The following is a 20,963-nucleotide window of genomic DNA, read 5'->3' as shown; positions in this document are numbered from 1 at the left end:
GGCCATGTCTGTGACTAAAATCATCCATGCATGCCTAACACCAGAAGAAATGAATGTCCACACGGTCAGGTTTAACAATGAAGTCAACCTTTATTAGTCTGAACAATGCCAATACCCCAAAAGGCAATTCTGTCAATTCCATCCACATACCTCAAAAGCTTACTGGCAACTGTACACCAAACTGATAAAATCCACCCACAACTCTCCATGTTTAAGGCATAAAATGCTTTAATTTAGGTGACCATAAATACGCAAATTTGCCCGGACGGCCTCAGAACTTTACAAAGTACTGTGTGTTAAAACAAGATGATTAGGTTTTAGGTGTATTTACAATCTCTTATTCACATTATCATTACAATTTCTGTATATACATGTCAAAAATACGTGAACCTCCTCTCTTCTAGATGGTTCGGTTATAAAGCATTTGACACTACAAACAGAACACAGGCACCTAAAAATGTGTTATCTAGCATCCAATTTCCTCACAAAAAGGCAGTCTCTCACAGGCATCATTCTCCAACTAAAAGCATATTAAAGCTCACATTCACGGACACCTATGTAGTTATAAAAAGTCTATATTTACTTTTAAATGGAGTTAAAGTGTGTTTGTTTAGACTTGCAGCTACAGTATACGAGGAACATGAAGGGCCACAAGCCATTTGTTGGCCTTTCTGTGGCATTTCCACTGACAGACAACTTAGAGGGTTGTTTTTTGTTTTTTTTTGTCTATGGGCGGGGGAGAAAGGAAAAGAAAAAGAAAAGAAAAAATGATCACATGACAACCCCTAGCTTAAACAGGAAGCAGCCCCTAAGCAGAGAAACAACAGGAAGTGGCACACAAGAGCGCAGAGGAGACACAGGAAAAGAGGGGTCAGAAAGAGGCTCCAGTTTTCATTCAATAAAACAGCTTCCTTTTTGCTCTTCTCCTTTTCCGTTGATAAACAACTTCACTGAATAATGACTAAGACAGAGAGTCCATTCTCTTTTCATGATGGCCAACTCCTATTGCAGTTGGCAGTGAGAAGAGGAGGGGAAGTGGCTGGTGCCTGAGCTGGAGATGAGGGTATGGGGTGAGGGTAGTGATATGCCTTTGGGGGCTCAGATGGCATCATGGGGAGGTGGAGTCTGTTCAGCGGGCTGCTCGCTGCCGGGCGGTGATGGCCTCGGTGGGGGGCCAGGGGGGCCGGGGGGGAAGCCGTCCAGTGGAGGTCTCATCGGAGGGTAGCCCATAGGAGGATATCTGGGGAACATGCCCGGAGGAGGTGGGCCTCGCACTGAAGCGGGGGAAAAGAGTGACATGGTTTGGTTAAAATGATACACCAATTGTACCTGCCTCTATAAATGAATGGAGCCCTTGTAACATGATCTCTTCACACGACTGAATTTCTTACATAGCATTTCTTCATATATTATTGGACACAACACCCAAAGTAAATAGTCATTTTATTGGTTTGTCTGCTCCCTAGTAGTCATTCCAAATACTGTTTTATTGTGTTAATCGTTGTTATTGTGTTGTTATTGTGTTTTATTCCAGGATTTGGAGAGTTTTGAACCATAGCATCCTCATTAGTACATTTCTTGTAATGTTTCAAAGCCACTAAAACTAAGGACTAAAACCTGAGACTGAACAGTTTTTTTCTTTTTATTTACATACTTCCCAAGGGTATTCCACCAGGTCCTCGTGGGGGAAAGAAGTCTGGGGGTCCATAGGGGCCCCTACGCTGAAAGTGGAGGTCCATTCCTGGCGGTCCCATTCCCGGCGGTCCCATTCCCGGCGGTCCCATTCCCGGTGGTCCCATTCCCGGGGGGCCCATTCCTGGCGGTCCCATCCTCATCTCAGCTTCAGGTGGCATTCGCAGATCTCCAGGGGCAGACATGAAACTGGCCTGTAAACAAACACACACAGCTCTGAAACAGACCATAATATACACATGGACAGCACAATCAAATGGATGCCATGAGATACTAAACACGTTATACACATGACTGAGAACACAGTTTCCAATTTCCAGTCAGTTTCCTGTATGTGGATTAAGCCTAGTCCTTGACTAGAGACTAGGACTAGTCTTAATCCGTGTACGGGGAACTGGTCCAATGTTACTGTATACGTACAGCAAATGTCACATGATATGTCCTCTATAGACCCTTTCATGGAATTTTCATTATCAGCATCATAGTTGGCCCCACAAGACTTCCTTTTTAACATTCCATATGTTATCTTAATGCAGAGGAAGTAGATTGGGGCCCAAATAGAATGTTCAAGCATTGTTTTTGTTTACCTTGTTGAAAGGGTCCATAACGTTATTTAGGGAAACACTCACATCTCTGCTTTCAGCTTCACTGATCCCTGTGCTGTTGCCCGCAAATGATGAGTCTGCAGAAAAAGCAAAGAGCATTTGTTAAGTCTTAGGCCTGGTTCTCACTCTCTCTGCCATTGGTTTTTAATTAAATTCTTGAGTATCAGGAGGTGGATGGGGGCGGGTGGGTGGGGCAAAGAGAGAGAGAGAACTCATTCATGCTTCGGGTAATGCTATTAAACCAGCTCTGTCAAAACAAACCCTAGCGCATTCACAGCGGCATTCCGCTAATCAAGTTCACTGCCCCATGTGAGGAGTGTGTGTGTGTGGGGGAGGTGGTGGTGTGTGTGTGTGTGTGTGTGTGTGTGTGTTTGTGGGGGTGGGGGGGGGGGGGGGGGGGGGGGGGGGGTGGATGTGGGCATAGATAGAAATCTTATGAGTGATTGTGTGCCAGAAGAGCTGCACTACCACAAACACACTCACACATACACACACACACACCAGACCTGCACTTGTTTCTGTGCGGTCTGAGTGACTGTCATTACCTGTGTTTACAGCAGAGTCAGTCCACTTCACTAAAGGCATGTTAAAGTTGACATAAAGACACTGTTCCCCCTGTGCTATCTACTTCTCACAATGAAAACAGACTGGGCTGACATGAGTAAACAAATTCATATTGCAGATATGGACATTGACCTTACATTTTCCGCAGGGTTATTATAGCATAGTTATTTCTGCGGTTTAAATGACATACACTGTTTATATACAGCGAGGCAAGACATTACATAACATTACAGGATATTTCATGACCCCTTAGTCCACAATCCACAGTCTATTTGTCCACCCTAGAGGTATAAGGTATAAGGTCTACAGTGAAATAATAAAATACCCCCAACAAAGAGGAGACTGCAAACTCATAAAGTGAGTGTTTTGAGAGCATTCCAGCAATGCGAGCGCTCCTCTTTGTTTTCTTCCCACCGCTGCGCGCAGGACACTGTGACCGCGCAACAACCCCTCTTCCTCGCGCTCGCGCAACATCCCCTCTTCCTCGCGCAACAACCCCTCTTCCTCGCGCAACAACCCCTCTTCCTCGCGCTCGCGCAACAACCCCTCTTCCTCGCGCTCGCGCAACAACCCCTCTTCCTCTCGCTCGCGCAACAACCCCTCTTCCTCACGCAACAACCCCTCTTCCTCGCGCTCCCCAAACACCAGCGGGCCTGCTGTGGACACGTGCGAGCGACTGCTGCCCGGAAAAGGAAAAGGGCTTACCGGGCCTGTCGGAGGGGTGGAACGGGCCCGGCCCAAAGCTGTGGGGGGGAACTCCCTCGGGGGGGAAGGGGGGTCGGGGAGGGAGGGGGCCCATGGGGAAGGCCCCTGGTGGGGGTCTCCGGAACGGTGGTCCAGGCTCCGGATATGGGTGGCCTTTCGGAGAGAGAGAGAGAGAAAGAGAAAGAGAGAGACCAGAATGCTTCAGTGAGATTAGAGATTTAGTCTGCGCATACAAGAATTTCCCCTAGCTCTGAACTCAAGCAAGCTTTGATTTGACAAGACTTTCCAATACCACGTATGCAGTTGAGGATCACAAGGACGTAGCTTTCTTCGTCTCTAAAGCAAAATGAATCTTCATGTCATAGCACACACATTACTAAAGGTGATGAGCATGGTGCCTTACACACACACACAAACACACACACACACACACACACACACACACACACACACACACACACACACACACACACACACACACACACACACACACACACACACACACACACACACACACACACACACACACACACACACACACACACACACACACACACACACACACACACACACACACACACACACAAAGCAGTGGATGATGCAATGATGCCGTGTGTTTGGGGATGCATAATCACACGTGCCACGTGCTGCTTGTGTTTCCATGCTTCTCTCACAGAGCCACGCTGGTGGACTCTGCCCGGGGTGGGGATTGGGGGGGGTAAACCCTGCGGCTGAGAGGCTGAGCACGGCTCCCGCAAGCCCACAGCCTGCCTCAGCTTTGTGTGGCCGCAGGGGGCACCGAGCACAAAAGGGCCTCTCAGAGGCCAAAGGACGGAAAAGTCTGGAATGAGCGAGTCCGTGCCTCGGCTCCTCCATCACTGGCACGGCCAGCTGAGTCAGGACTTTTGCCCCCCCCCCCCCCCCCCCCCGCACACACACACGCCCGCTTTTTTTTTTTTTTTCCACCCTCACCGTGTGACCTTGTGTTACCTTAGAGAAGAGATAAAGCCCCCCCACAACACAAATGTCACACGTGCACACTCGCTCACACTCATGCACACTTGCCAACACTCACACACGCGAATGCATGTGTGTGTGTGTGTGTGTGTGTGTGTGGAGGGGGGGGGGGGTACTTAATCTTCACAAAATTTCCCAGTGGACTCACTGTTAAAGACTAGAACAATTTCACAGGAAAAAAAACACAGATAGGTAAAGTTCATAGGAAGGGCACATAACTAAGTTATGAGAGAGGGACAGTATACTAGAAGTATATGATAGAAGAATGGTACATATAACTATAGTGGGGAGAGACAGTGTGGAAAGATATCCATTTTAAAGAGCAGAAGCTAGTTTTTTTTTATGGGGGGGGGGGGGGGGGGGGCACTGCGTTGCTGTTGTAGTCTGCTGTCTGCCGCAGGGCCTCTGGCTGTGACTGTACCTGGAGGAGGAAGAGGGCCCGGGGGGCCCCTGCGCTCCCGCTCCCAGGTGGGAGAGAGCGAGCCGCTGTCTGAGTGGGGGCCGCCACTGCGCTCAAAGTCCCCCCCAGCACCAGGGGGCTCCACCAGGCCGCGGGACACTGAGCATGAGACAGCCAGAGTGAGAATGGGGAGGACAGAGAGCGAGAGAGAGCGAGAGAGACAGAGAGCGAGAGGGAGAGAGAGGGAGAAAACAGATGCCAAAGGGGGGAGTGATAAGAAAATTGCAGGGAGGATGGGAGTGAAACAGGTAGCCGGGAATAGACCAAAGAGTTCTCATACAGAGACAGAATAAGAGAAAGGGAGAGGTGAGAGAGCAGAAATAGTTGAAAACTCCCAGATGCAGAGACAAACAGGAAGAAAAGGGAACAGAAAAGCAACCGAAACACAGAGAGGAAAAATACAGTGGAGAAGTAAAGTAGAAAGTGAAACCAAAAGAGAGAGAGAGAGAGAGAAAGAGAGAGAGAGAGAGAGAGTTTGGAGAGAGACAGAGTTGAACGGGCCGAGCAGTGTGGAAGGGCAGTTGATAACAGTGTTAGAAGGAAGAGAGACGTGGGAGAGAGGGAGAGAGACAAGCAGTGCAATGCCAATGAGACCATGAAACATGAAACATCTGCATGAAAAATGCTACAAGCTAATGCTATCAGCTAATGGCATGGCCTAAGCATTAACACTAAAAGATCTAACATTCAGGGGTTAAAGTGGGGTGGGGGGGGGGGAACGCAGTTCTGCCACCTCAGATAAATTAATAATAAATATATTCTTTCATACAAAAGCTATAGCGCGATGATATTGTTAAAATAAAAGGTGAGTTAATTTTTCGTGTGTACTGAGGTGACCAAGAAGCTAGCAATTCTTGTCCAAAAAGTATTGCTACACCACGATACTCAATATGTTGTCCAATGGTGAGTCATTTTTCCCCGTTGCATCAACAGTGGATTTTAGGGTTCCCCCCACCTGCCAAATCCCACTTTAACCACTGCTAACATTTGACTAGCTATGATCGGAGGGAGAAAGTTCAGGTTCAGTGAGGGAAGCGTGCCCATCAGTATTGTATGTGTCACCTACTGTATCTGTTATTACTCACTAATTATTAAGAGCCGATAACCCAGTGCATACGAGGGTGCAAGACAATGGTGGGATTGGGATTTGGGCCTTGTAATGAACCTGAATTTCTCTTTCCCTGGCTGCAATGAGTTTGCTGCTGCTGTTGCTGTGCAGTGTGGGATATCCACACACGATCCATGCAAGGCATCAACTGGCTAGCTACACGATGCACATGATGCCATAAAAATAACACGTTCACACGACGAGCCAAGTAATGCTGTCCCCCTTGCACAGTAAGTTCAGACTCTCCCCAGGTTTAGAGTTTCAGTACGTCAGGAGGGGGGGGAGGAGGAGGAGGAGGAAAAAGGAATGCGATGAGGTCACCTCTGCCGCCAGGGCCCATGGGAAACTGAGGCGAGAGTCGCGGTGGCCCGTCCATCAGGGTAGGAGGGGACAGGAAGGCCCTCGTCTCGGAGGCAGGGCGACCCAGAGGAGAGGGGCCAAAGGGTGACCTCTCACCTGGGGAACGAAAAAAAAAAAAAACATCCACAGTCATGTCAACGTTCAACAGCGGACAGATAATGTACACACTCCATGCCTTATAATCATTCTTCTTGTGTCATCATAATAGATCATATTTCACGCCTCAATGAACTCAAATTCTTCATTATAATGCTGTGATCTTCCATCAATTCCAAACACACTGACATATACCAACAAATCATCAAAGCACAATCAGTCATTTTAGATGACTAAACCCAAAGGAAGAACCGGAGCGTCCAAACTTTAGTCGTTTTCACTTATTGAAAAGTCTTAGTCATTTGTGTGCTCTGTTTTTTCCTTTGGGTTCAGTCATCTGAAGTGGCCCATTGTAGTTTGCTGATCTCCCGGTCCTATTCTGTGAGCACCGACCTCCACTTGGAAAAGGACTAGAGTGCAAGTGATTCCCTTATCACCCACAAATCATACTTGGTAGATATGACTAACTCCTACATGACTAAAAAAAACATTATGATATCAACAATGTATAGATAATATAATATACACAATACATTGAGGTCATAATACAATACATATTATTTCACACTTTTCAGGTCAAAGAAATAAAATTCTTAATGATATTGCAGTGATCTTCCATCAATTCCAATCAGCCCAACAGACACCAACAACTCATGTCAGATAGATATGACTTACTAAATACCTGTAAGGCACTTACATGAATCTATGACACTGTGACAAACACAAAGAATACTGTCAGCTTGCTGAGTATCTTACTCTTCTACTCTGCTCTCTGACTTGTTCCAGTACGCAGGTGTTTAACAGCCCAGTGCTTAGCCACTTATCTAATGTGCTTGCTGTCCTTAGATAGTGGGACAAGCAATCAGTAGTTTCCCTGCATGAATTCCCCTAACATTATAATCAATCACCAGTCTCTGTATAATTTCCCTACACTGCTGAAGTATGTCTGCTGTACCAATGTTTGTGCACTTATACGTCCAGAATTTGTAGGGAAAGATGTGCTGTCAAGGATGCACTCAGCCACCAGTCAAAGGGAAAGACCCCTAACCACAGACGTGGTCGGCGCCATGACTCCAGTTCAGATATGGCTGTAGACTGTCAGCGTAAAGATGTGATTGGCTAGAAATCTTCCATCTTCTCGTCTGGTGCGTTTGCACTCTAAAACTGCTATAGTTGTGAGTCAAGGGTTTTATTATGCTGAGGAGAAAATATTTCTTTCGCTTCTCAACCCAATGCTTAAAAGCAAAGAAAACTTCTGTCTGTTATCAGAAACTTTCAAAGCTGTTACACAAGATTATGTATTTTCAAATCTTGCACAGCGTGGCACTCGCCTGGATTCAGGTAGAGCGCCTGAGAACTTTAAGCCCCGTCAACCTTTCCTTTACCATCCAAACATAGTTCAATGGAACTCGATTCCATCAATAACAGCCAATGCTTTGAAGTGCTTTGCACGCGATGGCAAATAGTCTTCTCAGACTGTACACTCACCTCTGAATAATGGTCGACCAGGAGCATCAAGAGCAAACGGGTCCTTCTCCAAAACCTCCAGCTTAAACTGATAATCTGTCAACCTAATGTGAAAACACCACATTAGAATATATGTTCACTAAATCCCTCACCTCTCACAAAAAAACATAATGCTACACACACACATACACAGACAAACACATAGGCACACACACACCCACACCAACACAGACGGAGGTACACTTACTTCTGTCGGAGGTGAGCGTTTTCTCTCTTGATGTCCCCTAGGTCTCGGTCAGCAGCACGAGCTGCCAGCTGTAACAGAGTCAAGCGGTTAACACACACAAGCTGTTGACTCCCGTCATGGTCATTAACATGAGTAATGCGTTCACATACAGAACAAACACTTAAAACTGCTGTTGCAATACATTCACAGTTCTATATGTTGCTTTGACAGTGCACACATTCAACAGGCAAGGGAAATCCTGTTACATGCATAAAATTGCGTTGAGAAGTGTTAGGAGACAATATCATGTTGGACTAATAAGGGTATAAGTCTCATTTATGGTAAACGTTAAAAACAAATCCGGATACGGACTGAGCCTTCTCAACTTACCGATACGACTGAAAACTTATGAAACATGTGAAACAGATGGATCCATTTGTCGTATGAAAAGGGAGCAAAAACCAATGCTTTACTCACCCAATTGTCATGAGCTTTCTTTTCATGTGATGCAATCTGTAAAACAAATAGTGGATTCAGAAGCAGAAACTTTTCACATGCTCATTCAGAGAGATGAAGAAGGCAGATGGAGAGAGAGGTGGTGCAGTGGTGTAGTCTAGTTAGCTGTAGTGGGTATACTGTGATGTAGCAGTTAGCTGTAGTGGGTATACTGTGGTGTAGTCTAGTTAGCTGTAGTGGGTATACTGTGATCAACCCCAAATGTTAATACGTATTCTTGCATCCTTGTATTTTAAGTGAGTGTACTGAGATGGTATACTATGCAGGTTTAGGTATTTTTGGCGAGTTTAGAGCTCCCTCTAGGGTCGTGATGTATTTATATGCTATTCTGCTATTGTAAATAGCAAACTTCTCTCGACTTATCCCCCCTGTACACAATGCAAATTCTTTTGTTGTGGAGGTGAAGGATTAACAACAGGCAAAAACTTCTAAGAGCTATATCTACTGACAGGGTAGTGCGAGTTTTGGCGGGGCGCCACTCTTGGAAGTTGCATGGCTGGTTTTCTCAGTAAGGACTCGCTACGTCTATGCTGTATAACTATGCTAGTTGAACGATTCGCCTATTACAAGGTCGTTTACCATCAAATTGACTTCATATAGGTGAAAATCTTGCATAGTGTGCCTTTAAGTGGGTATACTACGTAGTCCTGCGCATCAGGTAGACCAGGGGTTCTCAAACTTTTGTGGGCCGGAGACCCCTCATGGAGTGGAAAATTCTCCAAGGACCCCTAGCCATATGGTAGAACCCTACCATAATCGCAACACATAAAACTTAAGTTAATCATGTAGCTGTATAGCCTTTTTTTTCTGTTATATGCTTATGTTATATGTATTTTAAAAACATAGAGTGCTAATACCACAATAGTCATGTTAGCAAACTTTGACAGTATGTAGAAGGATTGTTGTTTCTTTGTCAAATGTAGGCCTATTGTGTTGAACACATAGTGTTTGCTTCACATAACTTTCATTTTGTTGGCGATTAATTAAGAATTTCATATTTTGTAGCAAACTTTGTCAGGGACCCCCTGACAATGTGCTGCGGACCCCTGGGGGTCCCCGGACCCCACTTTGAGAACCAATGAGGTAGACTACACCACTGAGGTGGTGTCTACTACCATCAACCCACCTGGTTTTGATAGGCCTGGTTTGTCTTGTCCAGTTCTTCTCCCAGCTCCTCAGCTCTAACCCTACGTTAAAATACAACACAGTAAACATCTCAAAACTGATATTTCCAAACATTTCTAGACATTAAATTAAATGTATTTGCATATGAACCACATACATTTATTTTATCCTACAGTTCCTAAATGTAACCACCACTGTTTGTTGCTGTTTTCTAGAGGAGTTTTAATTATACTAATTATTATTACAGTAAAGTTCAAAATGAATATTAGCATCTTGCCATCTTGGAGAGAATTATTCATTTAAAAATGTTAGTATCTGTCAAGGATAACATGCTACTTTTTTTCTTAATTTCCCTTTCATGTTTGTCTAGGTAATGGTCTCACTTGTAGTTGCTCAGCTCCTCAGCTGCAAGCGTGATTTTCATATCAGCTTTAGTCAGCTTCTCCTCCTTCTGCAGACGCTCTTTCTCCTCAACCGTCAGCATCCTGAGAGGACAACGACCACCATCATGTATAACATTTTAATATCTAAATCTACAACTTCCCTTTATCTTCACACACCATATACAAAACGCACACACGATTGACCAAGACCTCAAACAGATAGGTTCAACCAATCTTCATTCTCCCCAATCCAGCTTTAGAATAATATGGGAAGAGAACAACGACTACATAATTGCAAAACAGACAAAACTTCTTTGCAACAGACTAGCATCTAAGGAATGTCATTAAGAAGGTATGACCTCTAACAGCGTGTCCTAACTGGATCCGAGCGAGCGACTATCTTGTAGCATTCGGTGATTACTGTCTACACTGAATCTGTTAAATGTCCTTCTATTGAATCATATTTCTCATTTAAAATAGCAGAGCAACGCGAGCAACAGAAAGAAAATAGAAACGGGGCGTCCGACAAAAGTTCTCTCAGAACATTGCGCTGCTCACGTCGCTTGCAGTCAGGACACTCCAATTGAAAACAATGTATTTTAACAGGTTTTATCGCTAATGTTCGCTCGCATCAAGGCTGTAAGGCTGATGAGGTGAACTGCCAGACCTTTACCCCACCTCAGGATTGAGAGAAAGTGGAATAGAACATTATGTCCAATATTCCAATATATCGTTTAATGTTCTGCATTAAGCCCAATATTCCAATATGTGGTTTAATGTTCTGCATTTCTCATTAGTAGGTCACTTTGATACTAAAAGTATGATTCTATGTAATGACTGTATGATATGTGTACTGTCCCTGTGTATATCTCTGTGTGACTGTATTTAGAGATAAGCAGGAATATTATGACTTTGCAGTGTTTTACTGTTCTGCATGGCTGCGTCAGTAGCTATCTGCTCCGGATTGCCAGGTTGCCACTAATCAGTGAAGTCCACGTGAGATGGGATGACCGCCACCTTCCATCAGCCTGGAAGGATACTTAAACCCTATCTAGTTCCTTGTCTAGTTAGAGCAGCTGATGGATCTTTAGGTAAAGTCATGCTGTCTCTCCCTTGATGCGCATCATTGTAAATAAACTCTGTTCCTGATTTTTCATACTATTGGTCTGACTAGGTCTCTATTAAATCTATGGTATCAAAATTACCATCAGGACCACCCTCCCCAGGACCTCGTTTGCTCCCCCTCACCTGTGCAGCTTGAGCTCGTTCTCGTGGTACATCTCCGTCATGATGGCCAGCTTCTGCTGGAGCTTCTGGGACTCGCTGGAGAACGTGGAGCTCTCTGCCTTCAGCTGGTCCTTCTGCCGCTGCAGCTGCTCGATGCCCTCTGCCGAAAGCACACAGGGGTCACACAAAGGCCAAACAGCCAGCGGAAACACACCACACACACCCAATAAAAGATGGAAACTACCAAAGTCCATTGTATGGGATATTACACTAACTTAACTAAGGCCATAGGTTCAAACCGAGTAAAGAAAGTTTTGGGGGAAATGAAGTTACCTTGTCGGTTACATAAGAATATGTTCAATGATAAGGACTACCCAAGGAGCAAACATGCTTTCCCCAAGGAATAACAAGATCATTTGAAAGCTATTTTCAGCTATAGCTAGCACATTTGAAGCTTCTTTCAGTGAGAAAAACAAAGACATTTGTTGGGGCTTCAAACAACTGTTGATGCAAAGGAGCCTTGTTTGTGCTCCTACCTTGGAGATCTTCCTTGGCCTTAATTTCATCAGACAGCTTGGCAACCACTCTATTCTTGTCCTCCTCTAGGGACCTCAGGTTGGCATTCAACTGTGAATAAGATAAAAATGGTTGTGTACTTAGTATATGTTGCAAAGAGGCACTTGTTTTGTCAACATGTCATTAAAAGCAAACATACAAGTCAGTAAGAGTAAAGGTACCTTGGCAGCGTAGATGAGCTTCTGTATTTTCTGCTTCTGGTGATGATCTAGAAGAAGAAGCAGAGCAAATCATATTTTGACTTTCTGAGATTGTCAACTTGGTGGGCCAATCACTTATCAAATTTAATTGAATTGAATTTCATACATTTTTTGGCTTAGACCACAACATTGGATTTTGTTTAACATTTTGAATTTCAAACCTCAAAAACATTCTTTCCTTAGAAATTTCTCCTACGTTCAAAAAATGTAGTCAGAAGAGACAACCAACAAGACTAGGGATCGACCGATATGGTTTTTTCAGGGCCGATACCGATATCAATTATTACCAAAACAGGAGGCCGATAACCGATATGTAAAACCGATATGTCAGTTGTCAAAAAGGGGGGTAGGTAGTAAAGGCGATATTCTGCAAAAAATTAATTCAAAAGCATTTAATTATGCAAACTTTTCTTTCTTCTTTTGATACACAATTGTCTATCAACTTGCATCACTTGCAAGTGTAAATCCTGTGTATCATGTTAATCCAAGAGCTAAGTGATAGCAATTATTTTCATAGACTAGGCCTACACAATGGGCTATGTGCTTGTTAAGGGACCTGTCACAAAGAGGATGCTTTGCCATCGTGTGTGTGAGTGCACGAGAGAGGGAGAGGGAGAGGAAGAGGTGCATGCGTGATGGCAAGTGTTACGGTTGAATAATTTAACAAAACAGTTTTAAAATAGTTCTTAGGCTATTTAAGTATGCAATTTGTGTCCATGTGTAGGCTACAAGCTACACTGAATCGCTCAGGACGCGATTTAGTTCAGGTCGGATTAAATTACGGCTGGCCCTGGGTGCATGTTGTCTTTTCTGACAGTCCGTTTCAAAAAGGAGCAATTAGACTTTTTGACGTTCGCTATCGCATAATTTAGGACTTGTCTGTACTATGTCCGCCGTGGTGTCCCGTTATTCACAATTAACGAACGAGGCAGAGGCAGAGAACTCAAGCAGCACCCGAGTTTGTGGGCTAACTAGTAAACAGCATCAGTAACGTGCATCAATCGGGAATTCGCTAAATGAAGGAAGTGGGAGCTTTACTTATTGATCAGGATCAGAGACAATAGAGACAAAGTGGTGTTTTTGTAACTTCAGTGTAGAAGTGGTGTTTTTGAAGTGGTGTTTTTGTAACTTCAGTGTAGATGATTGTGATTCATTGCAACTTCAGCAATGTAGGCTACTTTCATTACCTTCGAAAAATAGCTCCGTGGAGCTGAAGCCCAGTCTACAGTCTGCCTCAGTGAGAATCCTAAACTTTGTCTGTGTTCAGTCTTCGATCCTGATGTGCTGCATTCGTGCTAACTAACAAATCAGACGGTGTAGTGGGCGGGACAATGCTCTTGACCACAGAGTAGCAAGGGAGTGAGAGACGCTTTACAGACAGAGTAGCGCCTTTCATTCTTTATCCATTTCAATATCGGCTTATCGGTGGAAAAAATGACCGATACCAATTATTATAAAAATGCTAAATATCGGCCCTAATAATCGGTCAGGCCGATAATTGGTCGACCCCTAAACAAGACCGGTTTATACGGTCAAATGGTAAGACACCTTCCCTCATTACCATTCCCTGAATGTCATATGACCACTAGGGTGTGCTACAATTCTACGAAAACAATTGCATTCCTCTCCCAACTCTTAGTGTTACAGAGTGAAATTTTTTGGAGACACCAGAACATAAGGTTATGCAATATAACCGGATGGATGGAAGAAGCCACTGAAGGGCCCACCACGTCCAAGCAGCAGAACCATACAAAGGTGTGGTTAGATGCCCAGATGCTAACATCCCCCTAATTGAATGAGCACGCAAACTGGCAAAGGCAAGCCTCCACAATCTAGTGGGAAAATTCACTTAGAGACACCAGTAGGGTAGATTGGCTCATCCAAGTAAGTAACTCTATCCCCTATCGGGCATATTAGTGAGAGTGAGCAACAGGCGGTCACCCCTCTGCTCGGCGATAATGCAGTGCAGCGAGACAAACGTAGGACGTAGTAGTAGGTAGGTTGCATGCTATCAACCTCAGCCAAGCACATAGCCTGGTAGGCTTGCAGGAGGGACACTGAGGACAAGGTATGCCCGTAGTAGGCTGTGCGCCGTTCTCCAGCTGTGCACAGAATGAAAAGGCCAATTCAACAGAGGCGTTGTTGAACCAATAATCCCACGGTCATGAGAAGGGACCAGATAAGAGGCTAGGCTTCAGCCATGCCCAGGTCGAAAACATTCTCGTCATTGCCCACCACGAGGGAAACATGGTGCTGGACCTGAGCGGACAGAAGAGCTTGCTCTAATTCACCCAGATCCTCCACCTGATCAGCCAGCAGGTGGATGCCGCACACACCGCCTCATTGATAACCTCTGTCCTGGAGAATCCTATAATGATCCAACTGGTTTGGAGCTGAAGATTCACACAAAACTGTGTTTTTGTACTCAGCGGCGAGATTGAAATAAGCATAGCGTCAGCTCATGAAAGCATAGAGGCAGATTAAGGCTAGGGGCAGAAATGTAACCGTAGTGGCACCACTACATTAGGGGAGACACTGAAATAGAACAATACATTTGTAATTCACATGTGTTGTTAAATGTTAATTGTATTAATTGTGAAATGAGAAACTCGAGGGGCTGTATCTGTAAGGATGGCAGCTGATGGGGTTGGAAAGGCGTGTGTGTCGCGATTGCACCTTCTCAAACCAAGACACAAGATAGTGGATGTTTGTATGTTTGCGATTTCGGTTGCAGTTCGCATATCGTACAGCTTAACATAGTGCCAAAGCACTGTAAACTTTTATGGCATGTTCCACGTTTGCAGACACAACACGCAGCTGTGTAGTTAGGTGATGTTTGTAGTAAGTGACATAAAATGTTTTAGCCTAAAAAATGCATGGCATCGCTTAGAGCACCTTTAATCAAAGTGTAAATATATTGTGGCTACAATAAGAACGTCTTTAGTCTAAAGTGTTTTGTTCCCTGTGTGTCGCTACTGACTACCCCACCAAGGAAGGAGACATAAGAGTGCTTCACGAGGTGCAGCTCAACCTCCGTGAATAAAATCTGTACTCATTGCCAAAAAGATGCAAACAAATCAACTGAAAATCCACGTTTGCAGACACAACACACAGCTGTGTACCGGTCTCATCGCCGTTCTCCGTTTCCATGGCGCTCCCATCACCATTAGCCTCATCCTCCAGCTCTGAGTCCCAGTCCTTCATCTGCAGCAAACACTCTGTGAGGGACTGATGGGCAAGCAGCAAAAAGAGAACAAGAAAGAAAAACAAAAACAGAGGGGGGTGAAGGATGGACAAGGGACAACAAGAGAGGGAGTTAATGGCAGAAAAAAAAAAAGACAGACACTCATCAGGGCACAGGGAATATTCTGATCAACTCTGGGCACGTAGCTAAGTAATTACGGTCTAATTAGTCTAGTGCGGTACCTTGATCCGCTCGTCTTTGTTGGCACAGTCCTCCTGCATGCGGCGATGGTTGCTCTCACACATCTTCATCTCGTCCTCCAGCTCAGCCAGACGCTCACCCCAACCCTCGGCCTCCTGGGACAGCTGCAGTGGGATTGCAGCAATAGTACATTAACATGATAACACACATAATGTGTGCCATGTGTATGTGTATGAAACACTGATATTAGTATTTGACTAATATTACTTTATTGGATATGTAGTCAATGACAGTGACCAGCAAACAAACCTTAATCAAAGTGTAAATATATTGTGGCTACAATAAGAACGTCTTTAGTCTAAAAAGTGTTTTGTTCCCTGTGTGTCGCTACTGACTACCCCACCAAGGAAGGAGACATAAGACTGCTTCATGAGGCGCCGCTCAACCTCTGTGAATAAAATCTGTACTCACTGCCAAAAAGATGCAAACAAATCAGTGAAAATGTCTGCACACATGCCATACCTGTTGTGTACTCTCAGTCAACATCACATTCTCCTCTCTGGAAGCCTGGAGTTTTTTCTGGAGTCTTTCTGAGTTCATGTTGTGAATTTTTAATGTTGTTGTGGCCTAAATAATAACAGATTTACAAAATATCAGTTGCCGATAATGACATGCAGAAGTGTAACTGTACATTCAGTGAGCAAGTTAAACAGGGCGTCAAAAACACAAATGCTGTGTTTATTAGGGCCTTTCTGACACAAACATACCTGTTCCATCTGGGATTTAAGATCTTTGGCTTCATCCTCCAAGGTCTTTATGGTTTCCTGCAAATCTGCTAGCTGGAACACACAAAGTTTAAAAATAAATAAATGAAAGAAAAAAACACACACACACACACACACACACCCACACACACACACACACACACACATATATAAAACATGAACTTGAGCACTCTACCTGTTGCTCCTCCTTCATACGCTGTGCTTTTTGGGTGTTCAAATTCTCTGTTAGTCTTTCTAAGTCCTTCTCCAACTGAGCATTTGACTCTCGGATTTGTCGAGTCATGCTCTGCAAGATGATGCGACGACAGAAAAGTTGTTTAGTAAAAAAAAAAAAAACACTTCAATTAATATTCTAAAAAAACTGCTTCAATTAATATTCAGACAGGCATATCATTCTTCAGTTTCTTACCTCAAGTTTTTGCTTTTCTTCTAGGTCAGCTAATAGTCCCCCATTTTCTGCAATAGCTTTCATTTTGTCATACTGTAATGGGGAAAAGAAGTACTTGTCTTGGGTATCTGCCCATTGAACAAACAGGCCAATTTTCTAACTTGCCAAAGCGGACAGACAAGGCTATTTCAACACATCAGCTGACAGCCTTTAGTAAATGCAGCGGACACTACCACTCCTTTTTTTCAAAGCCATTTACAACACAGCTTCTATTTACTGATCATTACAGACTCCAGCATGTACAGTATGGGTACATGCTATAGCTTCCCATCTGCTATAGCAGACCATTCATTCCATGAAACATATCATGGAAATGAGACAAGCAGACAGACATACAGGCAAACAGAAGTGGATTACAGTATGTATAGTATACCTCTTTTTGAGCCTCGCTAAATTGTTGAAGAACTTTACATTTTTCTTCTATTGCCTCTGCTACTTTCTGAGCCAGTTTCCCCTCTCTTCCTGTAAAGCAAAACAAAATGATGCTTTATGACAACATAAGAAAAAGGCTATTCAATTGTGCAGGGGATGCCAAATTAATTTGCTCCTGGATTAGTTAACTCCCTATGGTTTACTCACGTGCATAGAGTCTGCTTTTCACCTGCAATAGAAAAACAGTAGTGTTGGGCAATGCTTGCAATGGCTCAAGAGCGAAATAAACACAATTATGTTGACTAAACCTTGTGACAGCAAGTGGTGATAAACACGAAAGGGCATACTCTATTTTGAGACATCTGTTTACTTACAGAGAGGTAGAAGCGGCAACTGAAGAGCAGTATGATGAACAGACCCAGTACAGCAGTGAAGATGACTGCCTCCCATGGCATCCCATACAGGTCAGGGCCAGGCTTAAGGTCATCAGGGAGTGATGACACAACCTTTAGAGGCAAAAGAAAGTGGTAGGTAACTGTCTTTCCAACTGACAGATACAAGACAGGAATCTCTATTGCAGACTTCCTCATTTCATTATCCAATTGCAGTGGTTATGGTCAAGCCAGCTGTTACGATTAAATCGCATTGAAATAATGTGCTAAATCACATACTACATCTTGAAATCCTACCAAAATGCCAAATACGGTTCTTATATGTAGTTTTGAGAAGAAGATACAAAAAACAAAGCCAGGTTTAATCATTTCATAGGATCAGACCGTTAGCTAGCTCGCAACACTGCTAAGTTAGCATGATCAGAAGAATAGTTGTTATGATTTAAATAGAAGGCTTGTAACAGGCCGTGTGACAATATTATCGACATAAGAGACATTTACTTGGAGAGAATATAACGAGACCGAAAAGATGAGGACACGGAGTTAAGAATTAACGGTTATGTTTAGCTACCCTTGCCACTGTTAGTAACGTTATTGCATAGATCAGACACTTACATCCTTGACTTTCTCCACTGCGAGCGTGTAGTAAATGATGGCTGCCCCTTTCACATCAGTTGCTTCAGTAGCGACTTTATGAATGTTTACTTCTTCAGCCATTCCGCCAGCTGACTTGTCAACTAAACACTTTTTAACGTTTGTAGGCACAATATAATTTCATCTATCCATCTGTTGTCATTCCTCCCATGATATCGCCGATGAAGGCAAGTGCGCTTAGTAGATGGACCATCCTACTATAAAATACAGGGGGTAACCACCTATCATCATGTGTACTTACTTTTACGTAAACCTTGAAAATATGAATTGATCCCAAAGCTATTCCATTCAATTCACAAAATGTTATTACGCGTCTTTATTATCTAGTACTGCACTCTTAAATGCAATTATGATGCGTGTGACCTTATACAACACGTACCTCTCTTTTCAACATGGTATAGCCCCAACGTCACCAATTATAGAGTGCCACAGTTTCTCATACAGCTCTCTGTTAAAGTGACAGAGGTGATACGTGTAACCTGTAAATGATCAGGTTTTTGCCATCAGTGTTATAAAAAAAAAACACGTCCACTGTCTGAGAAGACAAATGAATATCTTGTTCAAGCGTGTTTTAGGATCATAGCGCTGCTATGTTTTGTTAGGCTTAATAAAATTCTGCTGAAAGTTATAGGCTAAAAGTTGTAGCACTAGCTTATGCTATTTGTCCATACTCCATGAACAGGGCAGGCTATGTCTGACTTGGAGATGAATTTAAAGCCCTTAAGTGAAGAATCTCTCGAAAGACAACGACATAGGCCCATGAATCAAACAGAACGAGCCATCTGGCCAGTGCCTTTCAGATCGACCGTGCGAGGCCAATCGGTAAACTTTCACTCACCTGCTCAACTTCTTTAATATCCATGTCTCGACCGATCTCAACCCACTAACTTACACTTCATTTCTACTTTACTGTTTTGTAGCGTAAACTACGATGTCACATAAAAATCCAGTGAAATATGTTTTTCGCCAGCTGCCTGCCTGGACTCTCCAGTTTGGAGTCGCAAGAGATGACATGTCAGAAAGAACTTGAGAAGAAAAAAATACGGCCACACAGTCCACATAGATGTCTTAAAGAGCCAGTCGTTAGAAATTACTGTCAAGCTGAACTGAGCCTTATCATAGATAGAGCATAACCAAAGCTCAACCATAACTTACCAGAAACCATTTGACAAGGTCAGCGAACCCTTTGGTTATCTCAGCAGTGGTAACAGACTTGTATGCACCTTCTGTGAGCCTCTCTGACTTTGTTCCTTCACCTATAAAAAAGTAAGCTAAAGTGAAATGTTTTTTGGAAATGCAAGACAACCTTTCAGCGTGGGCCTTATCATTTGATATACATTGACGGCACATTTCTGTATAGGCCTAGGCCCAGAGGTTTTCTCAGTCATTCAAGCAACTTGTTTTTAAGCAACATAGCTCAGCTTACTATTTTGATATCCATGGTCCTTCATGGTTGGGTTATGGTCTACTGCAGTGTCACCGCTTTCAGCATGAATGTGATAACTGACATCTTCTTGTACATTGTCTGCCTTATCCTTGAAAGGGGTGGGGTCTTGTATTTCACCAGCAATTTCACCATCTTTGAAAGTGGCCTTTTCATTTTCAGTCACACTGGAGCAAGTCCCTTGAACGCACTCCAAATCTGCAAAATAAAGTGTGCAATTAATGCATGCGCCCTCAAACTACCAGTTTGGTAGGGGAATTTTTTTTATATATTCCATGCAAATTCAACCACCAAATTAAAGTTATGAATTTATGTGATATCATTGAATTATAAACCAAATTCACTTTATAGAACTATATCGTCAATGTCATTTTATCATTTTATTTTTTAAGAGGAGTCCCAGTTTTTGGAGGGACTTGTGTCCACCTTTTAAAACCACATCTCCATTTATATTTTGAAAGTGTGCTTGATAATCCAGAGGCTCTTGAATGTCTCTGTGTGTGTTTTAAGCATAATTATCATCTTGACCAGTGATGACAGCATGTTGACCAATGATGCCATATGTGACACACTTCCGAAAATATCCAGCAGTTTTTCAGTTTCCAAAGCTTTTCGAAATGAAATGCTTTTCACTCTCTTGTGTTTAGATTCTTCTGCTGTAAAAACTAAAATATATATTTGGGCTTGGATTAATCTCTGTAGTGGTCTCTACAAAATGCATTTTTATCACTTAATGCAGTTTTCATACTGCTTTTAGACTTCTTCATTTCCATCCTGATTAGATTTCTCTGATAGATTGGTCTTATCATCTTTCTCCTCATTGTTGTTTTTGATTAGAGATTCTGCAGGATGATCTGTGGCTCCATTGCATGTAGATTCTGCTTCCTCATCCAGACTCCTTCAAGGCTATAGAGCTTCTGTCACATCACACACCAAGAACCATGTCACTGCTCAAAGAGAAAGATCAAAATAAGCATGCTGAACTGAATTCTCCTTACCTGTGTGTGATTCTTCAAGGGGTTGTTCTTCATTACGCTGGTCATTCTCCTGGCCGCCAGCTGTGTCTGTCTGAGGCTTTGATGCGAAGCTTTCAAATACTGATGATAGGCCACCAACTGAAAACAGAGACTGTGATTCCTGTGTGCCCACTGGGCCC

General features: G+C 43.5%; 1 protein-coding gene across 5 annotated transcripts; it reads right to left on the bottom strand.

Annotated features, from left to right (window-relative positions):
• Positions 1 to 70: 70 nt before the first annotated feature.
• mia2 (MIA SH3 domain ER export factor 2) lies at positions 71 to 19,391 on the bottom strand. 5 transcript variants are annotated; one of them, XM_076300517.1, is made up of 24 exons: positions 19,202 to 19,391; positions 17,692 to 17,823; positions 17,525 to 17,546; positions 17,319 to 17,407; positions 16,907 to 16,978; positions 16,673 to 16,783; positions 16,480 to 16,551; positions 16,235 to 16,339; positions 15,754 to 15,876; positions 15,450 to 15,555; positions 12,289 to 12,335; positions 12,088 to 12,178; positions 11,573 to 11,711; positions 10,325 to 10,426; positions 9,943 to 10,003; positions 8,778 to 8,813; positions 8,322 to 8,389; positions 8,096 to 8,178; positions 6,473 to 6,607; positions 5,005 to 5,142; positions 3,567 to 3,719; positions 2,322 to 2,374; positions 1,655 to 1,886; positions 71 to 1,274 (listed from the first exon to the last, which is right to left on the bottom strand). In XM_076300517.1, the coding sequence occupies exons 1-24, from the start codon at positions 19,223 to 19,225 to the stop codon at positions 1,099 to 1,101; spliced, it is 2,370 nt and encodes a 789-aa protein (XP_076156632.1). In that variant the 5' UTR covers positions 19,226 to 19,391; the 3' UTR covers positions 71 to 1,098. The 5 variants fall into 5 exon arrangements, with proteins under 5 accessions (XP_076156632.1, XP_076156631.1, XP_076156634.1 ...); XM_076300516.1 differs by lacking the exon at positions 19,202 to 19,391 and adding an exon at positions 18,325 to 18,663; XM_076300519.1 differs by lacking the exons at positions 5,005 to 5,142; positions 19,202 to 19,391 and adding an exon at positions 18,325 to 18,662.
• Positions 19,392 to 20,963: the final 1,572 nt, after the last annotated feature.

Source organism: Alosa pseudoharengus, unplaced genomic scaffold (genome assembly GCF_046254945.1).
Source record: "Alosa pseudoharengus isolate Yale_2024_CS ecotype anadromous, Long Island Sound unplaced genomic scaffold, YU_APseudo_1.1 YU_APseudo_1.1_scf_22, whole genome shotgun sequence".
Classification (NCBI taxonomy): Eukaryota; Metazoa; Chordata; class Actinopteri; order Clupeiformes; family Clupeidae; genus Alosa; species Alosa pseudoharengus.
Note: the sequence above shows the minus strand (reverse complement) of the source record. Positions and strands in the feature narration are given on the sequence as shown.

What these genes read in the sequence shown, in the direction of transcription:
- mia2 (XM_076300516.1), bottom strand. Translation starts at nt 18,426, where the DNA reads ATGGCTGAAGAAGTAAACATTCATAAAGTCGCTACTGAAGCAACTGAT. An exon ending in GAAAAGCAGACTCTATGCAC is followed by an intron (nt 17,408 to 17,524) that starts GTGAGTAAACCA and finishes TTTGCTTTACAG; the next exon opens with GAAGAGAGGGGAAACTGGCT. An exon ending in GGCCAAGGAAGATCTCCAAG is followed by an intron (nt 11,712 to 12,087) that starts GTAGGAGCACAA and finishes TGCTTTCGGCAG; the next exon opens with AGGGCATCGAGCAGCTGCAG.